Here is a 27490-nt window from a genome sequence, read left to right on the forward strand (position 1 = left end):
CCACATATAAGTAGTATCATGCAGTACTTGTCGTTGTGCCTGGATTATTTCACTTAGCACCACATTTTCTTATCCACTCATCAGTGGATGGACCCTTAGATTAATTCAGTATCTTGCCAATTGTGAACAGAGCTGCAATAAACATTTGAACTAAGGTATCTCTTTGACAAGAACCAGTATATTATTTTATATATTTCTCTTTATTGTGTTCTATTTTTAAAATATTCATGTACTCACTAGTTCACAGACATTTATTTACCCTTTTGCTTTTATTAATAAAGCTGCTATGTACATTTGTTTTCATGTACCATAAGGAAGAAAGACAATGAGTGAGTACCACCTGGCTTGAGAAGAGGTGCATAGTGTACTTCCCAGGTAGGGAGAAATATAGAAACAATGAATGAAATTGGGCAAGTCCAAGATGTGATTCTGGACAAAAACAGCAGCAGAGTTAGACTTCATTTGGAGGATGTTGCTATTTCACAAGCCAATGATATCCCCTTCTTCCTGTCTATCTGCTAAGGCCCGCTCTCATCTCCTGGCAAGACAGGAAGGCTGAGTAGGAAACCATCACTTTTTAAAAAAAATTTTTTTACACTGTTATTGTCTTTTTAGAAAAAAAAATCACAAGAGGCTGATTTCTTAGGTTGGATTCCCTGGTAAAGACTGAGACAGAGATGCATGCAGAAAGTTTACAGGAGCATACGTTCAGGAGCTGAAACCGTAAAGTAAATAAGAAAGGGTAGTGGAGAGGGAAAAGTTGACCCAAATGTTATTGCAATTGGAGCCTTAGCTGATACCACAAGAGAGTGCTGGGGTTGGGATGGACTCGTAGAGTTGTCCCAAATTGAGGAGAGAGAACTAGGCCTTTGTATCCCTTTATCAGCTTGGCATTGGCTATGGTTTATAAGCAAGGGCAATTTCCAGTGGCAGACACATCTCTTGGAAGTACTGCTGCTTTGGTCCCAAAGTAGGTATCTGAACAGAGCATCTTAGCTCAGAATTTTACCTATACAGACACTGAAAATACAAGTGTTTAGGGAAAGTGTTTTTTCCAGAGACATGCTTTATTCCATAGGTGGTCACTCACCCTTTCAAAACCATTGAACTACAAATGAAGAAGAAAGGATTCAAGATGGAGGTGGGACAATATATTTTTGTCAAGTGCCCCACGGTGTCCAAGCTGGAATGGCACCCTTTCACACTGACCTCTGCCCCTGAAGAAGACTTCTTTAGCATCCATATCCGCATCGTGGGGGACTGGACAGAGGGGCTGTTCAATGCTTGTGGCTGTGATAAGCAGGAGTTTCAAGATGCATGGAAACTACCTAAGTGAGTATAAAACACCTAAAACAAAGGTGCATAAGTTCAGGAAAAATGGCATAAGATAGTTCATTTTCCCCCTTATCTTGCTGTATTATCTCCTGAGCCCCTGATAACATATTCTAAGAATACAGATCCCTATCACTGTGTTTTCCATTACATGAATGTGTTTTATTAATGTACTTTTATAAATCTCATATTAAATATAAAACATATTAATCAAATATTAGTAATGGATAGTCCCAAGTTCCTTTAGTATACGAAAGTTAAAGCAAAATTACAATAACTTTCCTAATAAACAAAATTGTAGTATTTGAAAGAACTCCTTAAACTTTAATGGGCATAACTTGAGGGTAAATGCCATATATTAGTTTCTTTGCCTCCTTCTCTTCATATGCCTAACACAGTATCAGGCAGTTCATAAATTCTGAAGAAAAGCTTGCTTAATAATTGTTCAAAGAATAGACAAATGGAGAATGGGGATATTCAGTCTACAAGATGTTAGATGTGAAGATGTCAAGATGTCAGTGTGAAGTAGAGAATTCTAGCTTCAATGTTCAAAATGTAAGCAACAATTCAAGTGGTGATTCCCTAGCAAGAGATGCAGGTGTTTGTGTGTGTGTGTGTGTGTGTGAAGAGTGGTGAAGCAACAAAAAAAATACCCATACTGAGAGTCCAAATGTTTTGAAGTTAGTTAAAAAGTCGTCTTCTTATATCCAACCCCAACATAGTTGGGTTGAGTGTTGAGTTGGTTGCTTGAAATCTATTTCGCAGGAAGCCTTCCATAGATACTTTGTCCCAGTTTGAATAGACATATTATACATCCTCAAAAATAACAGGTGTCCCATGTTACTATGAAGAACAATCCATCTGTGTAACAATTTCTTCTCCACTTCCTTTCAGGATAGCAGTTGATGGGCCCTTTGGCACAGCAAGTGAAGATGTGTTCAGCTATGAGGTGGTGATGTTAGTGGGAGCAGGAATTGGGGTCACGCCCTTTGCATCCATCCTCAAGTCAGTCTGGTACAAATATTGTGACAATGCCACGAATCTGAGGCTCAAAAAGGTATGTTCCTTCATTTTCTGGAGGGCCTGGAGTGGTCATCACACTTTGCCAAGTGAGGCCTAAGGGTGTGTTAAGGGCTAAGGCTGGCTGAAGCCAGAAAAAGTGAAGAGAAATATTAGGTGGTTCCAGAGAAGCAGATGTCTTTTCAAAGGCCTATGGGGTAAGTTAAACGTACCTCTATACTCATATAAGAAGGCCTATTAGTGAAAGCAATATGCTAGTTTTGTATATCATTACTGGAAATTCAGAAGAAAGTTGGGAAACAGTGAAGACATTTACAACAGCAAACCAATAGCTATCTTTTTTGTCTATTGTATTCTAATATTTACATATTTTCAAAAGGTATAAATATTGAGTATGTATAATTTCATATTCTGGCTTTCTAAATATATTATAGAAAGTGTGTTCAGGCTTTAAGATAATCTCAATGATTCTTTCATTTTCCATTGAGAGAACATAGAACAATTTTTCCATCACCCTGTGTTAGATATTGAGATTGATTCAATTTCTACCCCACCCCTTATTCCCCAAATACATTTTGCAGGAATAAAGCAAGAAACATGACATTTTGACTTTCTCATGGATATATTCTCAGGATCAATTCACAGAGGATTTTTTGTTACATGTGAATTTAGTTTCATTGCCTGATGAAATACATCTTTAATATATCTTGCCTAGACTAGCTGGTGCCAGTCTAGATTCCAATGGCCTTTCTGAGAGGAAGGACAAAGGAATCCAGGGATTCTGGGAAAGCGAGAATAGTTCTCTAGAGGGAAAGGTATTTCTGAGGTTAATTTATTCATTGCCTTGCCAGTGTGAAGGCCAGAGCAAGATCCTGTGAACTAGCCTGTGCTGGGTCCAGAGCTTTCTGAAAACCTGTACTGCTAGACATCCTGACCATCAGGAAAAGGTTTGGGGACAGTAGAAATCCACATGTTAACGAAGATCAAGTCTATCTAAATATAATCTGTGCCTCTTTCAGATCTACTTCTACTGGCTGTGCCGTGACACACATGCCTTTGAGTGGTTTGCAGACTTGCTGCAGCTGCTGGAGACACAGATGCAGGAGAGGAACAATGCTGGCTTCCTCAGCTACAACATCTATCTCACCGGCTGGGATGAGTCCCAGGTGAGGGCAAGGGTCCACATCTCAGGTCCTTCCAGTAGTGTCCAGGGCTTACCAGTTTCCCCTTTGTTATTGGTGTTTTTCGTGCCCTGTTTTTTCCAAGATCAGTTAATGGTTTGAGTAATCCATCCCAGTTATTCTCACTCTGTCTCCACATGATGTTAAAACTGTTGAGACTACATTCAAAGCTAAAGAGCCTGTAAAGGAAGAAAATCCTTGACTATTACACTATTAGAGCAATGTTCTCACCAGAGGATTAGTCTCAGACAAAATGGGTAAGATGCTCCACTATATTATGGGGAAAAAAAAGTTTCCTCATTCTCTCTCTCTTGGTATGTGTATGGGTATTCCTTTAATTTATATGTTTATGCTTGTTTTATAATATACTCAATACATTGCTAGTTATTAAGCATATGCACTCAGCTTTCCATATCTGTACTGAACATATCATTATCCACTACACAATACAGTATAGCACTTATTTACACAGCATTTCCATTCTATTAGGTGGTATAAGTAATCTGGAGATGATTTAAAGTGTATGGGAGGATGTGTTTCGGTACTTGCAAATGCTACCTCATTTTATGTAAGGGACTTGAGCATCCTCACATTCGGAATTTGCTAACTTCAGCAGGGCTGGGGATGTGCTGGGAGAGTGGAAACTAAACCTGACAGACACCAAGGGGCAGCTTACTATGTTCCCACTATTATTCTTAGAATTTACATAAATTGCCTTATTTTATCCTGTCCACAACCCTCCAAGGTTATTATTATTCAAATTTTTCAGATGAAGAAATCAAGGCCCAGAATAGATTCAGTCATTTGCTTAAGAGAACCCAACAAGTGGCAGAGTCAGAACGCTTCTGAACCTGCACTCTTAGCAACTCTCAGTAGTTTCTGGTTATAATTTTTTTTCCTTTTTCCACAAACTTTTTGAAGTACTTTCTTTTTTTCTTCTTTAAAATTTTTTATTTAATAAATGTAAATTTACAAAGTACAACTTTTGCATTGTTGTGGCTTTTCCCCCCATAACCTCCCTCCCACCCGCAGCCATCCCATTTCCCACTCCTTCTCCCATCCCACTCTTCATTAAGATTCATTTTCAATTATCTTTATATGCAGAAGATCAACTTAGTATATACTAAGTAAAGATTTCAACAGACTGCACCCACACAACCACACAAGATATAGAGTGCTGTTCGACTAGTAGTTTTACCATTAATTCTCATAGTACAACACATTAAGGACAGAGATCCTACGTGGGGAGCAGGTGCACAGTGACTCCCGTTGTTGATTTAACAATTGACAGTCTTATTTATGATGTCAGTAATCACCCCAGGCTCTTGCCATGAGCTGTCAAGGCTATGGAAGCCTCTTGAGTTCACCAACTCTGAACTTATGTAGTCAAGGCCATATCACAGTGGAGGTTCCTTCCTCCCTTCAGAGAAAGGTGCCTTCTTCTTTGATGGCCCGTTCTTTCTGCTGGGATCTCATTCATCTGGTTATAATTTGTAAACGAATCAACAAATATTGCTTGAAGGTGATATGCAAGGGTGAAAAGTTCATGGATATTGCATGTTATGAAAAAAATGAAGTGTAGATTTCAAAATACATTTGCACTGAATAAACTTACCTTTTAATTTCATTTTTCCACCAACTTTTTGAAGCACCCTGGTGTGTGTGTGTGTGTGTGTGTGTGTAATATATATATGTGTGCATGTGTGTGCATATATACACATGAGGGTGCAAAGAACTATTGAGATCTATATGTAGTTTTTTCATAATATGCATTTTCCATGAACATTTTGATGACTCCTCCTTTGACTATATTTTAGTGTATGGTTGTTTCAGTTCTTAGTGACTCTTAAAGGAATGGTAGTATATTAGGGTCAGGAGAGAAAGTCAAACACAGAGCAGTGAGAAAAATGGCAAAGCACTACCTATAGTTCAATGCCTGACTCAAGTGCAGTGATCTTAAACTTCCCTATGATCACATTCCACCTTCCTTCTTTGCTCTCATCAGGATACTTCACCTCTTCATGACACTCTCCACACTCCCCTCTTCTACAAATAAGATTATTTATATTTATACTTCAAGGTTTCCTGTTCCAGACGGAAAATTCCCTGAGCAAGACTATTTGTTCATTTTTGGTTACCTCCTAGCCTCTAGCGTGTTTTTACAGCATCTCTCTTTTCTTTTCTTTCCTGAATTCATGTTCTTTCTTGTAGGCCAATCACTTTGCTGTGCACCATGATGAGGAGAAAGATGTGATCACAGGTCTGAAACAAAAGACACTGTATGGACGACCCAACTGGGATAATGAGTTCAAGACAATTGCAAGTCAACACCCTAAGTAAGGAGTCCCTCACCAAGGTGTTCTTGAGGCTAGTGATCTCCTAAAGTAGCAGCTGCCAGGCATGGCTAGACTCGTCTATTGTAGACTGAGATACCCATGTTACTACATAAGGGTTGAATTCATGCCCAGTAGGAATTCGAGATATCTTTGACTTTAAGACACAATCTTAACATCACACCAAAATTACCAAAAGTCAGTAAAAACAAAGATACCCCAACCCTTATCCTGCTCATCCCAAGTAGAGCCATAGCTTGGTTCTTTCTTTTAATTTCCTAAATTTCACTAGTTTATCTACTTCTTTTAAATAGTCAACATCATTTATACTTATTATTAAGGAGATACTATCCTTGAATTCAGTTACAGCTTCTGGGTTTAAAATCTTAAATTAAAAGTTGATCCACGGTCCTTTTTACTTGCACTAAAGGTTTGGCTGCCAGGAAACTTTGAGAGGATCCCCTATCTTGATAGAACACATGAGAAACTCGAGAGACCATCATGAATACATCTGCTAGCCACTGCTTCTTACACTTTAATGAGCATAACACCTGGAGAATCTTTCAAAAATGCAGATACTGATTTAGTAGGTCTGAGATGTGGCTCCAGAATCTGCATTCTTTTAAGCTGATGTTGAGGCTACTGGTCTGGAACCATACTTTGAAAAGCAAGGGTTTAGACTCTAAAGTTTAGAAGAATGAAGCCACACGGAGCTGTTGGAGCTGTTGGCAGAGTTGGTATACTTAAGACAGGTTCCTGATTTAAAGATGCCAGAGAGGGATTGGGGGCACAGAGTTCTGAAGCCACAGACCCATGAACTTGCCACCATTTTCTCTATGGTAAAAGTTTCCCAGAACTCTGTGTGGCTGTCACTTTCCTGGGAAGGTAACTGCCTTTCGAGTGATCTAGCTGTCCCACATACAGGACGGATCCATCTTCCAGCAATGTGTTCTGAACTCTGTCATTTGTGAAAAAGATCAAGGGAACAGAGGGAACTCAGCCCTGGGACCTCGAATCAACAGGAAATATCCCCACCTACTTTGTATTCTATCTCATCCCAAAGCCTGAATCTGTGTTTTTTTTTCCCCCCTTCTTCCCTGAAAGTACCAGAATAGGAGTTTTCCTCTGTGGACCTGAAGCCTTGGCTGAAACCCTCAGTAAACAGAGCATCTCCAACTCTGAGTCTGGCCCTCGGGGAGTGCACTTCATTTTCAACAAGGAAAACTTCTGATTCATCCCACTACGAGGAAAGAAATTTGGGTTATGCTGCAAAGTGCCCAAATAACTCTGGTTAATAATATAAGATCCTCTCTCTTTAAAAAAAATAGGAGGAAAAGCAACTGTAATGTTATGGACTCCCCTGAAAGCAATGTCGAAGACTGATAGTGATAAGTTACATTTATATGGGGCTTTATGGTTTTCAGAAGACTTTTGCAAACATTAATTCCTTATTTCTTCTTAGTAATGCCAGAGGAAGATAGGGCCAGGATTCCTGGTCTCATTTTTGGGATTTAAAAATGGGAACTCAAATAGTTTTAGTAACTTTCCTGAGAGCAGATGTAGGCCATCTGAATCCAGATTTGGTAGTCTTTCCACAAAACCAGACTGTCTCAAAATTTTCTTTTTTTATATTCAGAAAGAGGAAGCACACCAAGTAATGATCATTTTCTAGCTTGTGTCATCTTATCATTATTGTCATATTGAAGGAAAACTTCTAGATAAGAGATAATATGAATATATGCTTAGTATGTTTTAATACTTGCTAGTGACAGAATTGACATCTGAGCACACTCCAGTTTACCAACTCAGCAGCCTAACTGGGTCAGAGATGCTTCCACGAAAAGTCTTAGACTGACTGAAACCAGTGTCATAGTTGGCACTTACTATGCTGCTTGGCAGAGTGGATTCTCAAGGAAAATTTGTTGAATGAATGAATGAAAATGCATTTAGAACCATACAATGCCAGGGTAGAATTGATTTAAAGACTTTGTGAGAATTATCTAAGGAAATAACTCTTGTTACTCTTATAGATCAAAGGAATGTAATTCCCCGAAGGGTAGAGAACAGGCTAAATCTTAACTAACAAGATGACCTGGAGCGTCCCTCACATTCTTAGTTGGAGCATGGAGGAAAAGGCGATGGAGGCAGAGGATTGCTCTCCTGCCATAATTCTACTAGTCCCTCTAGTCCTGCTCTCGTGCTATGAAAGGAATACAGAGTAATTTATTGCCTGAAAGGATTTCCCCCAGCCAGCCTTTGCAAGTTCTGAGTTTAAGAAGTAGGACAAATATGCATTTCACATGTACATTTGCTTTAAATAGCATCCACCCTTTGTTCTACTTAAACACACACACAAATGGATCTTTTTGTGTGTGGCTAATCGTTTTTTATATCATCATTTTTTTTCTTCCTGAAATTTACATCCTAGAAACTAAAATTCCTCATTTACTGTGACATATTGAATACATACCTAATAGAGTGTTCTGGATAAAGGGAGAGTCTCTAAATCACTGTTAGTGTGGTCAGAAGCAGTTGTTTTTCTTAAAACTTCTCATTTCTGTGAACTAAAAACAGCTTTATTTTTTCCATCCCCTGTGGCCACAGATATTTCAAGTTATTCCACTTTGGTACAGAGGAACAAAGAGAAGGGAGCAGGGGAGGGAAGAAGACTGGATTAGGAGGTAAGAGGTGGGAAGATGGAAGGGAACAGAGGAGAGTGAAAGAAAGTAAACATGACAAAAGGGAAAGGGAACGGACGACCATCTCACGTTACTCACTTACTATCCCAGATTTCTTAAGGTTTTGAACGAATTACATGCACAGACTCATCTTACTTTCATTACATATGACATTGAACCTTTACATCTTGGTCGCAAATTTTGATGCTGAGTCAACACATTCAGGGAACTGATATGAACTAAATAAAAACTTAGCTGTTCCTCATAGTATTTTGTATTACTTTGTAGTTCCTTTGATCTCCCAGGATCCTTGGAAACTAAGGGTCAGTTCTGACAAACAAGGCCTGCAGTGTGAATGTCACCTCCCCAGAAGGTACCAGGAATATCTCTGCTTAGAGAAACTTAGATCCAGCCTGTTCTCACTGCACCCCAGGTATCAGTTCATTCATTCAACAAATATTAGTTAAGCCATTACTATGACTTCAGTTCTGTGTGCATAGTTTCAATTTTTCCCACCAAAATGTCAGCAGGATGAGAAACCTCAGTTCTAAGGAGTCTGACAATACTGGCCCTTTCTAATGTATTAGGCTTAAATAAAATCACCTCCATTTGTTGCCTTTTTCTATAACATCCCATTACCAAAATAAAGAGATATGCCTTGTGTTATCCAGGTTATGAAAGAATGAGTACAATAGTGCTTGCCATTGTGAAAGCTTCATTCTCTATCATTCTCCCAGGTCCCCAGCTGCCAGCATTGCTTTTTTAGGATTGAATATTTAGTATTAGTAACAGGTATTAAGAGAATCATGAAGCATTGTTTTTGATCTCAAGGCCATGCAGGCTTTCCTTAGTTCCCTTGCTTTTGCAATATTGTGTTTATAAAATTTGAATACTTCTATTCATTATATGTGAATAGTTTTGGGGAGGCATCTGGGAGATAATTCTTTTTTAGGAAGAACTATTAAAACTGTGCTCAACTATTAATCAGCTATCTCTGTGTCTGTGTTATTGGGCTTGCTACTGAAAGGTGAATTCAGCTATCAAAAATTTTCCTTTTCTCCAAGAAGGTTGAGAGTCCCTGTGTTTCTGCATGTGACGTGTCAAACACTGCATGGTTTATGGGTTCGAAAGGGATAGCTGAGAACTAAGTTCTGTGGTTAATGTCCTGGTGACCCTCAGAGCCTGACCAGAATTTTGAAGATGAAGAAGCCCCAGTATGACCTCTTTTTCCATTTCCATCAATCTTTTGTGTTCTAACTTCACAGTTGTGTGTTGTCAAGTCAGATTCTGGACAGACAAACTCATGGCTCTGTATTGGCCATTGTTCTAAATGAGTCACCTAGGTACAATCCCCACTGTTTAGGAAATGCTTGAGCGTCATAAGGGTGTGGACATGACATGTTGCTGTGGGAGTCAACAAGTATCACCATGGAAGGAAATAACATTACCCAAAACAAATGGCTATTATTGAAGTAGCTAGTATTTGGTATATCTCTCTCACTATGCCAAACATTTTCCATACATTTCAGCTAAACCCTCAATAACATCACAAGGTAACACTTTTATTCCAATTTTATTGATAGGAAAACTGAGTCTGAGAGAGGATAAATAACAAGCAGAGTTCCCACAGCTACTGGGTGGCTATGTCAGCATTAAATCCACATCATTCTGGCAACAAAATCCATATTCTTTACACTGCACTAGCAGATTACACAAAGGATAAGTAATTAAGGATATTTTTAAAGCTATCGTGCTAGGTATCAATTATATACTAAGAATAACTAGGTAACAGTGGCGGCATGAGGTTATGCCTTCTATGTGTCTTGGTATTTAGTTTTATAAAAACTGATGTCTTATTAATGTTATTTTTATCTTTAAATTGAGAGAAAATAAAATTTATCAAGAAATGGAATTGTTTTGCTTAAAGAAAAGAAGGCGCTAAGGCATGGGTGAGAACACCCAGCCCACAAGCATTTGGTCTGGCCCCGTGAAGGCAACCACAGGCAGGACTAGAAATTCAATAAATCGATAGCAGGCTAATATTTAAATTGATAATTTTGTAGGGCCCATGAATGTATAAATTCCAAATGGCCTTTTGTAGAAAATAAAAAGTTCCCTACTCTTGCTGTAAGGTGACTCAATAATATTGAATACATATAGTTTTTTACTTTATATTTCTTTACTTAAAATATTTCTTTAATCCAGAAAATGGCCAGTTATTGTCCATATTGTGTGTGGGTGTGTGCATGTAATAAAACTGTATGAGGAAGAAGTGAAATCCTAAGAGTAAGGAATTACTTAACTGCAAATGCTGTTGGGCAAAAAACACACTGCTGACAGAGGCTAGGAAATCTGACCACTAGAGGTTTCTAAAATGTGGAAAAATGATCAACCAGATGGCCTGATATTCTTTCAAAACTGTAGTCCTTATGATCATGTTGTAGTGGTTGGGGATGAGGTAGTCTGAGCAACTGGATGATAGTTCAGTTAATAATCCTTATCAATAGATGAGCAATTTTCAAAGAACTATGATGCTGTAAACTAGAAAAAGAAATGAAATTCCAAAATGCACTGTTTTGTGGATAAAAGAAAGTACTAGGAAAGGTTGAAACATAAGCAGAAGCCACTGTGAATTTATTTTGTGGATTTCACTCAGAACTAACAACATGGAGACTGTGCTTACTGATTCTGGAAAAGCCAAAATTGTTATATTCATCTCTCAGAGAATACTGTTCCAAAGACAGAAAACTCAATTTGTATAAAAAATTAAGTTCAGGGGCTGGCACTGTGGCGCAGCAGGTTAAAGCCCTGGCCTAAAGTGCTGGCATCCCATATGAGCGCCAGTTCTAGTCCCAGCTGCTCCTCTTCTGATCCAGCTCTCTGCTGTACCCTGGGAGAGCAGTAGAAGATGGCCCAAGTCCTTGGGCCCCTGCACTCGCATGGAAGACCCAGAGGAAGCTCCTGGCTCCTGAGTTCAGATCGGTGCAGCTCCGGCCATTCCAGCCATCTGGGGAGTGAACCAGCGGATGGAAGACCTCTTTCTCTCTGCCTCTTTGTAACTCTGTCTTTCAAATAAATAAAATAAATCTTTTAAAAAAATTAAATTCAAAAGGTCTTCATACATCTTAAAATTACTCTAGAACATTAAACAGTTACCAAGTTTACACATTATGTTAGATCACTTGATTGCTACACATCACTTCCTCTTTTTAGTCATGCAATTCTTAGTTAAGTAACAATAAAATCACTAATCCATCTAGGTTCATGGAAATAGCTAAATATCAACATAATCTTTCAGGTCAAATGTACCCAAGTCAGGGCATAAGAAATGAATTACCTAAATACTTCCCAAATGATTTCAGAGAAAACATTAGATTAATAAGAAAATAAAACTATACTTATTTAAACATCTCTTGGGGAGAGCTAACGTGTCTATATTGACTGAGAATCACCAGGGCACACTATCAACTTGGTAGTTAATCCAGACTGAACTACTGAAGGCCAGCAGAGCTATTTGATGACCCTGTTTTCCAGTTAAGGGCTCTGTATTACCCACGGCTAAAACATCACACTCAGACATCCGCAATGCCAACTTCCTGCTGTGTTCATTACCTGGTGCTTCATCCCACTGGGGACAAACGTGTCTATGACTTTACGGAAATCAAAGGCCACAGAAAGTTTGACCATATCCAATTCACAGAGGAAGTAAGCTGTAAGACAGCCACCAAGAGTATGAGTCTTCACACTTTTTTCATTTGTAGAAAATAATCAGAAGATTTTACTTTCTAATTGGTATATCTAAAAATGTATTTAGAAAAATATTCTTTAAGGCACTGTATATCAAAGAGTGAGGGATGGAAATGTGGAAATGAGAGGGAAAAAAGTGAAAAAGATATAGGTGGCATTAGCAAAAACTAGAGGAAGAGAAACAAGACAGGGGATATTAAAATAATAGAATAATTTCTCTCTTTTTCAAAATTATCTATTCATTTGTAGTTTTTTTAAATTTATTTATTTTGATAGGTAGAGTTATAGACAGTCAGAGAGAGAGAGACAGAGAGAAAGGTCTTCCTTCCGTTGGTTCACTCCCCAAATGGTTGCTATGGCCGGCGCTGCGCCAATCCGAAGCCAGGAGCCAGGTGCTTCCTCCTGGTCTCCCATGGGGTGCAGGGGCCCAAGTACTTGGGCCATCCTCCACTGCACTCCCGGGCCACAGCAGAGAGCTGGACTGGAAGAGGAGCAACCGGGGCTAGAAACCAGTGCCCATATGGGATACTGGCACCTCAGGCGGAGGATTAACCAAGTGAGCCACAGTGCCAGCCCCTATTTATTCATTTGAGAGAGAGAGAGAGAGAGAGAGAGAGATCCCTATTTTGCTGGTTCACTCCCCAGATGGTCACAACAGCCAGGGTTGAACCAGCCAGAAGCCAAGAGCTTGGAACTCCATCCTGTTCTCCCATGTATGTGGCAGAGGCCCAAGCACTTGGGCCACCTTCTACCACTTTCTAAGGCTCATTCTTAGGAAGCTGGATCAGAAGCAGAGAAGCTGAACTCAGACCAGCTCTCCAATATGGGATGCTGGTGTTTCAAGTTGCTATACCACAATACCAGCCCCACACTTGCTTTTTTTTTTTTAAATAAACTTATAATTTTAGAATAGTTTTAAATTTACAAAACAAAAAGCTTGAATTAGTACAAAGAGTTCCCATATAACCCACACCTGGCTTCTCCTATTAATCACATCTTATATTAGTATGATATATTTGTCACAATTAATAAACCACATCCAGCTTCCTCTTTTGCAAGTTGGCCCACATTTTCCACTTCTCTCTGTATCCTCATGCTCTGCAATGTGACTTTGCATTTACTTCCATCAAGAAGAGAAATTTATTTGCTGACTCCTTAAATCTAGGCTACTCTTACAACTCGCACTATCCAATAGAATGCAGCATAAGTGACACGTGAATTCAAGTTTAGGCCACAAGAAATTGGCATGCATTTGTTTTCTCTTTTGCTCCTCTGCTTTTCCATGATTGTTCATTCAGTCTAGCCTGCTTAATGAGGAGATGGGCAGCCAACCCATGTTAGCCTTTCAGTCCTAACCAAGATTCCAGACACGTGAGAGAGAGAAGCCAAGATGAGCCAAATTGCCTAGTGCACCCAATAGCTAACTGCAGAAGCGTAAGTGAGCTCTGTGCACATTGAGATAACCATACAGATGGCCTGCATTCCATGAGAAATATTAAATGGTTGTTGTTTGAAACTACTAACTGTAGGGTAGTTTGTTACACAACAAAACTGCTGATACAAATGGTATCAAAAATTGAGGAAGTTGATAGAGGTCCAGAGTGAGAGTTATATATGCTTACATCTGTTTCATGGTAAACTTCTCTGGAGAGGAAAACACTATGGACTTTGAGTTGTCATGACACATATGGAGTCATGTGTGCTTTGAAAGTATGAAAGTCCTAGGGCATATATCAAAGGTGTTGCTATCTAGAAAGTATGGACAATTTATTTCCATTTCAATTCTACTCCAGTAACTACCATGTTGTCCCATTCGTGTAGGAATAAGTTATCTGGCAATCTCACCACCGGAAACAGAAGTAAAAAAAAAAAAACTGCAGACAGGGTGGGATACAATGTTTGAGAAATCAAAATAAGATTCAAATCCACAAACAGTACAAAGTCAGTCAGAAATTCACTTGGAGCTTTGGTATACTTGCCATAACTACTGTGTCATAGTCACTTTGGTTCCAAACTTATAGTTGATGAGAAGTAGTAAGTTGAGAGAGAAGGACTACTAGAAATAGTTACATACACAAAAGTAACAAGTGACATCTGAGAACCTATGAAAGGGCAAAGAAAGACTATAAGGTAGACTCAAAAACTCAGAAATATGGGGTAGGCATTTAGCACAGCAGTGAAACTGACACTTGGGACATAAGCATCTCATATGAGAATCCTTCCTTTCAAGTCCTGGCTGTGTTTCTGATCCAGCTTCCTGCTAACGCGCACTGTGGGGGGCAGCAGGTGATGGCTCAAGTACTTGAGTTTCTGCCACCCATGTGGGAGACCTGGATTGAGTTACTGGCTCTTGGCTTTGGCCTGGCAAAGCCTGGCTACTTGCAGGCACTTGAGGAGTGAACCAGTGGATGGAAAATGTGCTGTGGGGGTGTGCCTTTCAAATAAAAAAAGAAAGAAGCATAGCAATCTAAGGCCATTTTGTGTAATGGAAAAAGGGCTCCATATGCCTCAACAGAACCTAAGAGCATTACTGTGTTGTATTTTTCTACTCACTCATTCACATATTTATGCAACAAATGCTATGTATACTGATTTTTTCTCTTGTCAGTGTATTGGCTAAAACCTAAAGGGGTGAGCCTATTAGAGCTTACAGTTTCACGTGTATAAAATAATCTGTACAAAATAACATGTAATGGCAATGATGTTCATAACAATTCATTCACAAAAGCTTCATGGGTTTTCAGTGCTTATGGCTCACAGACGCTTAAGTGAGGATTTCCTTGCAATGAACAGAACTGCCCTTCTGTCTCTTGTCAAAAATTTAAAAACCTCATAGTTTGTATAATGTAACCATTTGGGGTCTGCTTTTAACTTGGACTACTGTTAACTCTTTCATGCAATAAACTGAAAAGATCCAAAAATATTTATATCTTATTTGAGTAACTAAAAGAAGAAAAATGAAGTTCTGTTGTTCTAAAAATAATTCCACAAAACTTCTGCTGAAAAATACAAAGACAGAATATACTAACAAATGTTTTACTCTGCTTTCTTAATGGCATTAAGAAAAGATTAGTTATTTTCAGAAATGAGGAAGTACTGATTTGCTAGATGAGGATCTGTTACAGGTGGTGTTTATTGCTTTTAGATGGCAGAGAACCATATGCTTTTCTCTAAGTACAGATTAAACTGGCTGAACGAATCCAAAGGACACCTAACATTTAGAAAAACCTAAAGCCTAGCCAGCACCGCGGCTCACTAGGCTAATCCTCCGCCTGTGGCACCGGCACGCCGGGTTCTAGTCCTGGTCGGGGTGCTGGATTCTGTCCTGGTTGCCCCTCTTCCAGGCCAGCTCTCTGCTGTGGCCAGGGAGTGCAGTGGAGGATGGCCCAAGTGCTTGGGCCCTGCACCTCATGGGAGGAGCGCCTGGCTCCTGGCTTCGGATCAGCACAGTGCGCCAGCCGCAGCAGCCATTGCGGGGTGAACCAATGGAAAAAGAAGACCTTTCTCTCTGTCTCTCTCACTGTCCACCCTGCCTGTCAAAAAAAAAAAAAAAAAAAAAACAAAAAAACTAAAGCCTAGTTACACAGTCATACAACACAATAAGTCACATGGAAAAGACAGATTCAACTACATGATAAAAACTCAAACAGTTCCAGTTCAAGGTGATGAACTGATCCCAAGCAATTTTCCTTCTCTCTTTCCAAGGACCTTTATATGGTATTTAAAAAATAATAATGGTGTTACCCATGTGAAAAGAATAGAAGAGGACTATCAAGGGATTTAACACTTTCCTAGATGCAGGACAATTATTACAGAAGTTGTAATTCATGAATTGGAACAAAGAAAATCAAAACCAGAAGTATGAGAGGGGCTTCAAAAAGTTCCTGGAAATTAGAATTGAAAGATGAGGTTATACCACCATGAAAAATTTTACGTATTTATTTATATAAAGAGTTCAGATTTCACATATTTCATATATACAATTTTATTTCCTGTCCTCCCTCTCTCCTTCCTTCCAACTTCCTTCCTTTCTTTTACTTTCCTTTTAATTTTTGTGATAAACATACTTTTAACTTACTTTATAATCACAGGCTTACTCCTCCATTAAATAAAGAATTCATCAAATAGAAAGTAGAAAGACGATTTTGTAGGAGTGTAGACAAGGGCTATAAACAATAATCAAATCTGAAGATGCCAATTTCACTCATGTACATTACATTTTTTGTATTCCATAGATCAGCTATCACAAATAATAGAAAATGATATTCATCCTTTTTGGTGGAATAAGCTAGACCCAAAAAGGTAAATATTATGGTATAAAAATATTTTTGAAGGGCTAGCATTAAAGTGCTAATACTTTGCTTGGAATGTATAAGTCCAGGGTTGTGAGAGGGAGACTGGGAAAATGTGAAGCATCATCACACTGGCCACTAAATTACAATAGGCCCCAAAGAGTCACACTCAGCAGGTATGTGTGGTCAGTGCATGAATCTTTTCTCAAAGGGCTTCAAAAAGCGACTGCACCTTCAAGTAGTGCAAGAAAGAAAGAAATAGGGATTCTATAGAATATTCATCTCCTCTGTTTTCCATTGGTTGAGATTCACCTCATGGAAATATACCCCCTCCATATACACACATAGCAAAGCTCAACAAAGGTCAAGAACTAAACACTATGCCCCACACTGAAACACTTCAAAGAAAACTGAGTGAAGAGAGACAACATCAATCAAGAAGGAAAAAGGAGGCTGACATCATGGCAATGGAAATCAGCACCCAACACCCAACTGCTCCACTTCCAAGCCAACTTCACGTTAATGCTCCTAGGAAGGAAGTGGATGATGGCCAACGTGCTTGGACCCCTGCCACCCATATGGGAGAACTGGATGGAGTTCCTGGCTCGTGGCTTCAGACTGGTCTAGTCCTGGTTGTTGCAGCCATTTGGGGAATAAACCAGAAGATGGAAGCTCGTTTGCTCGCGCGCTCTCTCTCTCTGTAACTCTGCCTTTCAAATTAATAAAATGAATTGTATTTTATTTTTTTTTAAATTTATTTGGCATGGAGAGTTATAGACAGTGAGAGAGACAGAGAGAAAGGTCTTCCTTCCGTTGGTTCACCCCCCAAATGGTTGCTATGGCCGGCGTTGCGCCAATCTGAAGCCAGGAACCAGGTGCTTCTCCTGGTCTCTCATGCGGGTGCAGGGCCCAGGCACTTGGGCCATTCTCCACTGCCCTCCTGGGCCACAGCAGAGAGCTGGCCTGGAAGAGGAGCAACCGGGACTAGAAGCCGGTACCCATATGGGATGCTGGCACCTCAGGTGGAGGATTAACCAAGTGAGCCACAGCACCAGCCCCCTAAAATAAATTTTTTTAATAAAAGATTCTGGACCTGTGACCCAAAATGGGTGGCTATAATCCTAAAATACTGCAATTAGATTTTCTTCTACATGGCTGAAATTTTTAATGTTAGAGAAAAATGAAAAGATCCACACATTGTGCACACTTCAGTCTGTAGACAGGTTTTACTACTACTATAGATGTATGCAAGGATATTTGTTGCAGCATTGGAAATATTCTAATTCTCCATCAGTAAATTATAGTGTGTCCATACACTGGTATGAGTGGACTTCAAAAGGTTTATGGAAAATGGAATTAAAAGATAAGCTTATTTTGCTGCAAAAAATTCTGAATTCCTGTAAAAAATTCTGTAGCTTTTCCATAATACTCATTTTCCATGAAATTTTTAAAGATACCTTATATAATATAGTCATATTAGATCTGTTCCCATTAAAAAAAACCTGTGTGTGTGTGTGCTTAGAAAAGGTCTAGAAAGATAACCACCAAAGTATTGACATGATAATCTGGGAAAATAAGAGAAATTTGGGTTTGGGTGAAAGGGAATGGTCACTTTTACTGTGTTATGTTGTTGCTGAATATTTTAAAAATTTTATACATGATCTGATTTGTACAGAGACATTTTTTACAAAATGTTAGCCTCTTTTAAGTTTTGGGGGACAATGTATTTCTGGTCAGTGAATCTTGTCAGCTCTCTTTCAGAAACCTTCAAAGATGTCCCGTTTCTTCAGACAGTGTCATGACTTCTTAAAATGGCTTAAAGAGTGTTTATGTCTTTGGCTTCATTGCTTCACTTCTTGATATTATCCCTAATACCAAGGAAGCTGGAAAGAACCACCCTACCTTGTGCCCCAATAAGTACTTGGACACCTTTGAAGAACAGCTCTAGTTCATGACCCTTTTCGTATGCAAAGTATATTCAAGCCCTTGCTCAAAGTGGACAGCTCCAAAGTTCTGCCATCTTGTCACAGCATTAAGCTCAAAGTTTGATACTCAGAGGTGCCTATCATTTTTTTTTTTACTAGCAAGCTAGCCATTTCGCAGTTAACAGCATGCAACGCCATACTAACACTGTGTTTTCTTTCCATTCCTCCTGGATTGACACATTTAATAGGCGTATGATTTTCTTCCCAAGTAACTATAGGCACTGTATGTAACAAATGCTTTGCCTCTACAGGAGAGGAATGTTAACCTTTTCAGCCTTTACTATCTACTTCTTCGCCACCCACCAAGTGACCACTAGGTCAAAGGTATTCCTTTTTCGGTTTTGTTTTAGTATGCCATTTTTCCAGTATCAATATTTGCTTAAGTCAATCAGGATTAGGCGATGCTGCAGCAACAGCCAACCTCCAAGTCTCAATGGCTTATCCTAACCAAAGTTTATTTGTTGTTGTATTATATGATCATTACATGTTGGCTGGGGCTCTGTTCAACATTTTTCACCCTATGGATGCAAGCTAAGGTGGACTCCACCTCCTTGCTTCTACTAAGTGCTAAGAACTTTACATACGTCCATATTTCCTCTCATTCAACCTTCACAGTAATTATCATCTCTGCTTTTCTGAGAAGGAAACTGAAGCTTAGAGATATCAAGCAATTTCTTCAATGACAAGTATCTAAGAAACAATGCAGTTATGATTTGAATCTGAACAGTATTTCCCTCCAAACCTACCCTATACTTTTACAGACTAATGGTGAAGGATGCAGGTAAATGAAGGGAGATGCTAAAATTTACTGGGCTTAGTAGCAGCAGGAATTTATATAAAAAACTAAGCTTGGAAGAGAATGGTGACTTCAAGCCAGAAAAATATAATTGTTGTGGTATATTAGAGCAAAATTAGGACATGATGTAAATAAACAGTTAAAATTGAGTGAGAATAACATGCATATATTTTAGTAGTTCCATTTACTCAATAAAATGCTTAAAGCATGACTTCTTTTTTTTAACGATTTATTATTTTATTTATTTGAAAGAGAGATACAGAGAGAGAGGTAGAGACAGAGAGAGAGGTCTTCCATCCGCTGGTTCACTTCCCAGATGACTGCAATGGCTGGAGCTGCGCCGATCCGAAGCCAGAAGCCAGGAGCTTCTTTCAGGTCTCCCACATGGGTGCAGGGGCCCAAGCACTTGGGCCATCTTCTGCTATCCCAGGCCATAGCAGAGAGCTGGATTGGAAGTAGAGCAGCTGGGACTCGAACTGGCACCCATATGGGATGCCAGTGCTTCAGGCCAGGGCTTTAACCTGCTGCACCACAGTGCCGGCCCCAAAGCATGACTTCTAAATATAGTGCAATGTGGCTTCCAGTTCTAGACCTCTATGAGTTCTGATCTGCATTGATTAGATGGAAGGGTTTAATGATCATGGAGAGGCAATGTTAACTGAAGTCTTAGGAGCTGTGTGAGACACCTGAGGCAGGTGCTGAACACCAGGCAGAATCTAGATGGAAAATAGCACTTGAATGGGAAAAAGTTAGATTCCTCTTATGGACTATTCCAGGGATTGTACAGGGTAGGGTGGAGAGGTGCCTCTGAATATAGAAGTGGGTGGTGGGTCCCTTTGTCTCGTGATGCAAGATGAGAGTTCATTTGTCTGTCATCTAGTGTAGCTCCAAGAAACTGGGAACTGCACAGAACATAAAGGGTCACTGTATTTTGAGGTCATGCAGCACTGTCTCTAATACCTCCTAAAGAAGAAGACCCTTTCTCAACCCAGCAAGTGTCTGATACGGCAGAAAAGCCCATTGATGTCTGTGAGACTGGGATGCAAGTGGCAAGTACAGACACAGCTGCGCCTGAAAGGAAATAATCACTTCCTCTTAATTTGGTCTTCAGAGTGCCCCCCCCCCCCACTGTTCTAGGTTTATTCTCACTTCACTCCCTGTCTTACAGTCTTTCCAACCCCAGTAAATGGAAACTATCTGCTTAGGCTAAAATTTTAGCCTGACTCTTCTTTTTTGCATATACCACATGAAACTCATCAAATCCTATCAGCCCTACTTTCAAACTATTTCCAGAATCTGATAAGTTCTTATCCCACGTCTCATAGAAGCCATGGTGACCAGTCATTCATCTGCTCAAAACTGTGAGTGCTGTAGCATCCTAAAGAGATGGTCCTTTGTGATCAGGTCACTTGTTACTAGGCCTTATCACCCATCTCTTGTCCTTTTCTGAGTTGCAGCCACACTGGCCACCTTGTGTCTCAGATGTTGGTCCCACTTCAAGACCTTCGCACTTAGTGTTCCCCTTGTATGGAATGTTCTTCTCCCACACAATTGTATGGCTTGCTCCCTCACCTCCTTCAGGTTGAAGCTGAAATAGCATTTTTATTAGAGAGGTGTGCTCTGACGATTCCATTCAAAACAGCAGCTCTGCCACCACCCTCTTCTTGAATCACTTTCTATTTCCCATCCTCTTAATACATCTCTATAGTTACTTCTTACCATCTGAAAATAGTTATTATCTCGCTCTCCATGAGAATATAAGCCCGTGAAATAAATGTTTTCTTCATTTTTTACCAGGAGCCTAGAAAATGTTTGATACATAGTGAACATGAAGTGAATATTCACTGCATGAATTACTGAACTAACCCTATGCTGCATGCAGGGCAAGAGCAAGGAAAGAGAATAAGTCTTGGGAGGCTGGGCAGATGTGGCCTTGGAAGGGCTACTGCAGAACACACACGAGGCACAGATGAGAGACCTCAAAAGAAACTTGAGTAATTGAGATTCTGAAAATTTCTCTGTCGGAGAGTGAGAGAGTTTCTACAAACCAGAGATTATTACTGTTTTTCCTTCATATATTCAGGAGTTTGTGAATGTGGTTCCACTGTGATGAATTTAAAGTTTGATGTTTTTCAAACACTTTAACAAGAAGATATGTTTTACAGGAAAAAGTGAACTGTAGATCTCTGGCTACACATTTGGGTGGGGGTCAAAGTGGGAGGGAGCCATCATTCTGAATCTCAGGAAGAGTATAAGCTTTGGATTTTACATTTGAGTACACAATCTAAAGCATTCTCTGTCCCCTGGTGGCAGCAAAGCTAAATTGCACGGAATATAAATTCTTGAAGATGAGAAAACGAAACAAAAATTTCAAGGTAGTGTCTTTCATAGCCTGTGCCAACCGTAAGTGTCAGTGTGCTACCCAAGTGTGTGTTTTTGGAATAATGATCTCTCAAGGTTTCTCCACCACAAAATCTGCCCATGCTACAAAGTAAATTAAAGATATTCCCATGGCAGCTCCATTTGGCTGTAAGACCCAGCCCCTAGTCCAGGCCTCTCACAGTCCTCTATCAAGTGCATTATAGGGTTTCTGTTGTGGATAGAAAGTTGTCATAGGCAACTTCAAAGTCCCTCCAACTCTACGATTCTATGAATTTATGATGAGCCTCTCTCACTCTGCTCCCTTCAAGTCCATGAGCCTGGGTATCCCTAAGCTTCCCAATGATGGAGAATTCCTGTTTGCCCCCAACACACCTTCTGACTGATTCAGCACATCAGGATGGAGTCCGGACATTTTCACCTCAGTGAGCACTTGAGGTCTCTCCCCCATAGGTGATCTCTGGGCTATTACACTTGGGAGGCACTTGCCAATGTGGTAGGTTAATCAAAGTTTCAGAAGACTTTGATACTTCTCTGATTACTCAAAAGCAAAGACTCTGGAAATTTGCAAGTGCTGTATGTAGAATCTGGTTTGCTCACAAGAAATATCCTGTATGCTGATGTGAAAAAGAATATGGCCCAAGGTTGCCAAGGCTCTGGCCTAAGCTGCTGACCAGTGTTGTTTGGTAACTCTAGCTTTAGGCCAGCTGTGGCCAAGCTTCCTGCATGAAGCTGTTTCCTTACTTGGTGCCACTCGGAAGCACTGGATTTTCTATTCCTTCTAGTTTAGTTCTGTGAAGTCCTATGACACACACCAAGAAGGAAAGAGCACTAGTTCCTGGGAAGATGCAAAGGGTTATTTTAGCATGAAGTATCTGTTAGATATAAGATGTGCTGAGTTTGATATGTGAAGCAGATAAATAAGGTTCTTGGTTTGAAATTTTCACTCCACAATATCAAAGTTAAAAGAGGCCTAATCTATTCCCGTAGTTTTAGAGATGAATTAAATACATCTCTGAAAGGTGAAATGATAATTTCAAGATCATATAGGCAATTATAGGTAGAGCAAAGACTAAAAGGCGGGTCTTCTTCATCCTGTCAAGTGCAACTGCCGGCAGCAGGGAGGCAAAGCTGTGGGCATCAGTGAAACAGTACTTCACGTGATATTGTATACTTCAACAGACCATACTCAGCTCAACAAGAAAGCAAACCATATGGCATCTTGGCACCCGAGACCTGCGATTCCCGTGCTCCAGGGGACTCCAACTCCATGAATATCTTATGTGCATGTATTTTCCTCCTACTTCCACGACAATTGCTGTGATTCAGCAGTCATCCAGAAGAAACCCTGTCACAAGTTCTATGCAATGCTTACTTGAAAACACACACACACACGGACACACACACACAAATGCATGCAATTGCAAATAAAGAGCAGGGGAGATAGGATATCCTCAGCATGCCAAAAAGAGCAGACCCACTGTGTATGATTTCTGTGACTTTTTTTGTGGGAAATATGCTGTGATTCACAATGCATCCCGTTTTAGAATGATAATTTTAAGGGCTGGCACAGGATCTCTTCAGCTTTATGCGTTTTTTATTTGTACATGGGAGGGAAGCGTGCTGCTTGTAAGAGTCTTGCTTATTTTTCTCTCTTATCAAAAATATGATTTTTAAATTATGAAAGAAATACGGAATAAGATGTAAAAGCCACACATGCTATTACCCAATAATTTTACTTCTAAAGTGTTTTAGAGAGGCATTCATTCATATATATACACAAGGCTTGTGCAAGGATATACATAGCAGCATTGTTGGCAAAAGTGGAACTTGGGAAACAATCTAAAAGTTCATTATCAAGAAAAATGAATAAACTATGGCCTATCCACACCAAAGGATACTACACAGCAGTTAAATTCAACAAAGTGATGCCTTTACTGCCATGAAAAGTGTATCCAAGACATACTGTTGCCTAAGAGAACAATCTGAAGAATTATATTTGTTACATAATTTTTTTGACAGGCAGAGTGGACAGTGAGAAAGACAGAAAGAAAGGTCTTCCTTTTCCGTTGGTTCACCCCCCCCAATGGCCGCTGTGGCTGGCGTGCTGCGGCTGGTGCACCACGCTGATCCGAAGCCAGGAGCCAGGTGCTTCCTCCTGGACTCCCATGGGGTGCAGGGCCCAAGCACTTGGGGCATCCTCCACTGCCCTCCCGGGCCACAGCAGAGAGCTGGACTGGAAGAGGAGCAACCGGGACAGAATCCGGTGCCCTGACCGGGACTAGAACCCGGGGTGCTGGCGCCACAGGCGAGGATTAGCCTATTGAGCCGCGGCGCTGGCCTGTTACATATAATTTAAAAATACCTTTGTATATTTTTATAAGTGCAAAAAGTATATAATTATATACATCAAAATGATTGCAGTTTTAACCTCTTGGAAGTTAAACTACTTGGAGAGAAGGAGGATGAGATGAGACAAGATATAGGGTAAAGGGCTTGTTAGGCTTTTGTAGATGGCAATGTGTTATATGAAAAATATATTCATAGGGCCGGTGCTGTGGTGCAGCGAGTTAAGGCCCTGGCCTGAAGCACCCTCATCCCATATGGATGTCAGTTCCAGTCCTGGCTGCTCCACTTTCAATCCAGTTCTCTGCTGTGGCCTGGGAAAGCAGTAAAAGATGGCCCAAGTCCTTGGGCCCCTGCACCCATGTGGGAGAACCCAGAAGAAGCTCCTGGCTCCTGGCTTCGGAATGGTGCAGCTCCAGTCCTTGTGGCTAATTGGGGAGTGAATCAGTGGACGGAAGACCTCTCTCTCTCTGCCTCTCCTTTCTCTGTGTGTAACTCTTACAAATAAATTTTTAAAAATCTTTAAAAAATATATTCATGTAATATTTCATTTAAATTGAAAAAATAGATAATTCCTGAGCTCATTGAGACTGTGTAATACATAAAGTACAAAGGGACATTGCCCTTGTATTCTCTATCATTTATTCATCCCTTCTCCTTTGGATGGATATTTTAATTGTTTTTCATTTTTAATTTGCTACTAGAAACAATACTACAATGAAAAATTCTCATTTGCTTTTTTTCTTTACATTCATTAATTCTGTAGCATAGATCCCAAGAATTGTGGTCACAGGATATTAACAAGTAAAAATTTCGCAGATACTGCCAAATTGGTCTCCAAAAGGAACATGCTAATAATTCACATAAGATTAGTTCTGTGATCAGCCCTTAAGGCATGCGGATCTGGCTGAAGAGCCCATGAGAGTATTTTAGGCATGGAAAGCCAAGACACTCTGGCAAAAAAAAAAAAAAAGAAGACCTAAATGAAAGATCTCTGCAAGTGAGATCCCAGTGGAAAGAACGGGCCATCAAAGAAGGAGGTACCTTTCTCTGAAGGGAGGAGAGAACTACTTTGACTATGACCTTGTCTAATTAAGATCGGAGTCAGCAAACTCAAAAGGCTTCCATAGCCTTGGCAACTCATGACAAGAGCCTAGGGTGATCACTGACGTCATAAACAAGAGTGCCAACTGTTACGTCAACAACAGGAGTCACTGTGCACTTACTCCTCATGTGGGATCTCTGTCCTTAATGTGTGGTACAATGTGAATTAATGCTATAACCAGTACTCAAACAGTATTTTACACATTGTGTTTCTGTGTGGGTGCAAACTGTTGAAATCTTTACTTAATATATACTAAATTTATCTTCTGTATATAAAGATGATTGAAAATGAACCTTGATATGAATGGAATGGGAGAGAGAGCGGGAGATGGGAGGGTTGCGTGTGGGAGGGAAGTTATGGGGGGGGGGGAGCCATTATAAACCATAAGCTGTACTTTGGAAATTTATATTTATTAAATAAAAGTTAAAGAAATTAAATTAAATTAAAAAAAGATTAGTTCCTTGATAACTTCTTAGTTTATGTTATGAAGGCTGCAAAAACAGCTGTAGCACTAAGACATAATGATTTGGCCTTTAGACCAGCAGATAGCTGAATGTATTTCCTTCCCTTGGCCTGTTGCTCATTGGTGAAACAAGCACAGTATCTGATCAGATTAGCCAATCAATGGAGGGGGCTGAGAGGGACAGAAGTGGATGGTAGAGGCCTAGATCTCCAGAAACTCTGAAACTGAGACAAACTAGTGATCCACTGGCTATATGTGATCCACAGACATGTTTCCTTTGTCCCACATAATGTTGAGCTACCCAGTGCTTAAACAAATCTGAATCCTCACTCTTTCTTGGAGCTATGTACAGAAACATCAATTCATATGACATTCTGGATATTTCTCTACTCCCTTTCTCACTACTTCCCTGGGAGATGGTGTGGCTTCTTCTTCCTTTCCTCTTTGTAGCTGACTCACCAGAAAGAATATGTTTCTGCAATCAGCTGGGTGAATTATAATTTTGTAGTTCAACATTAGAAGGACCAGTGCTGAAATAATAGAAATGAAGAATTCAATATGCCAAATGGAAAACACAGTGGAAAGCCTTAACAACAAACTTGGTAAGGCAGAAGAAAGAATATCTGAGCTAGAAGACAAATCCTTGGAAATACTCCAGACAAAAAATATAAAAAATTAGAAAAACAAAAAATAGTGTTTGAGATTTACAGGATACTATCAAACAACCAAAAATACATGTCCTAGGAGTTTCAGGAGTTGTGGAAAGACAGAATGGATTAGGCTCATTCAGTGATATAAGAGCAGAAAACTTCCCTAATTTGGAGAAAAATAGGGACATTTAAGTACAGAAAGCACACAGAACTCCTAATAGACATGATTTAAGAAAACTTCAAAATGACACATTATAATCAAACTTTTAAACATTAAAAAAAAGTAAAACATAAAGAAAGGATTCTAAAATGTGCACAAGAGAAATGCCATATTACTTTCAGAGGATCTAATTAGACTGACAGCTAATTTCTCATCAGAAACCATACCAGCTAGAAGAGAATGGTGAGTCATAGTCCAAGTCTTAAAAAAAAAAAAAACAAACAAAAACTGTCAACCCAGAATATTGTACCCAGCAAAGCTCTCATTTATAAATAAAGGTGAAATGAAGACCTTCCAAAACAAACAGAAATTGAAAGAATTTGTCACCACTCATCCAGACTTACAAATAATTCCTAAGGATGTTCTACACATAGAAACAGAAAGATGATTATCATCATGAAAGAATATGAAGGCATAAAATCTCCTAGTGAAAACACAAAGGAAATCCAAAACAAATAATAGGAATATTTACAGAAAAATGTCAAGATCAAGTTGTTACTTATCAATAATAACCTTGAAGGTAAACGGCCTAAATTATCCAATTAAAAGATACAGACTGGCTGAATGGATTAAAAAAACAAGACCCATCTATTTGCTGCCTATAAGAAACACAGCTCACCAACAAAGATACATATAGACTGAAAGTGAAAGAAAACAAAAAGATATTCCATGCTAATGGAAAGCAGAAATGAGCAAGAGTAGCCATCCTAATATCAGACAAAACAGACTTGAAAGCAAAAGCTGTTGAAGTAGACAAAGGGAACTATATGATGATTAAGGGATCAATTAAACAAGAAGATATGACTATAGTAAATGTACATGCACCCAGTGCCAGGACACCTGGTATGCAGGGATGGTTCGACATATGCATATCAATAAGTATGATACATCACAGTAACATATTGTAGAATAAAAACCGTATGATTACCTCAATAGATGCAAAGAAAGCATTTGATATAATAC

At 39.5% G+C, this 27490-nt stretch overlaps 1 protein-coding gene across 1 annotated transcript in view; it reads left to right on the forward strand.

Annotated features, from left to right (window-relative positions):
• The window catches only part of CYBB (cytochrome b-245 beta chain), a 36282-nt gene extending 29091 nt beyond the window's left edge, over positions 1 to 7191 (forward strand). The window contains exons 9-13 of the mRNA NM_001082100.1: positions 1079 to 1332; positions 2227 to 2389; positions 3372 to 3518; positions 5745 to 5869; positions 6971 to 7191. Of these exons, the coding sequence (NP_001075569.1) occupies positions 1079 to 1332; positions 2227 to 2389; positions 3372 to 3518; positions 5745 to 5869; positions 6971 to 7097 (816 nt within the window). The 3' untranslated portion in view covers positions 7098 to 7191. The remainder of the gene's footprint in view (positions 1 to 1078; positions 1333 to 2226; positions 2390 to 3371; positions 3519 to 5744; positions 5870 to 6970) is intronic.
• The last annotated feature ends 20299 nt before the right edge of the window (positions 7192 to 27490 follow it).

Source organism: Oryctolagus cuniculus, chromosome X (genome assembly GCF_964237555.1).
Source record: "Oryctolagus cuniculus chromosome X, mOryCun1.1, whole genome shotgun sequence".
Lineage (NCBI taxonomy): Eukaryota > Metazoa > Chordata > Mammalia > Lagomorpha > Leporidae > Oryctolagus > Oryctolagus cuniculus.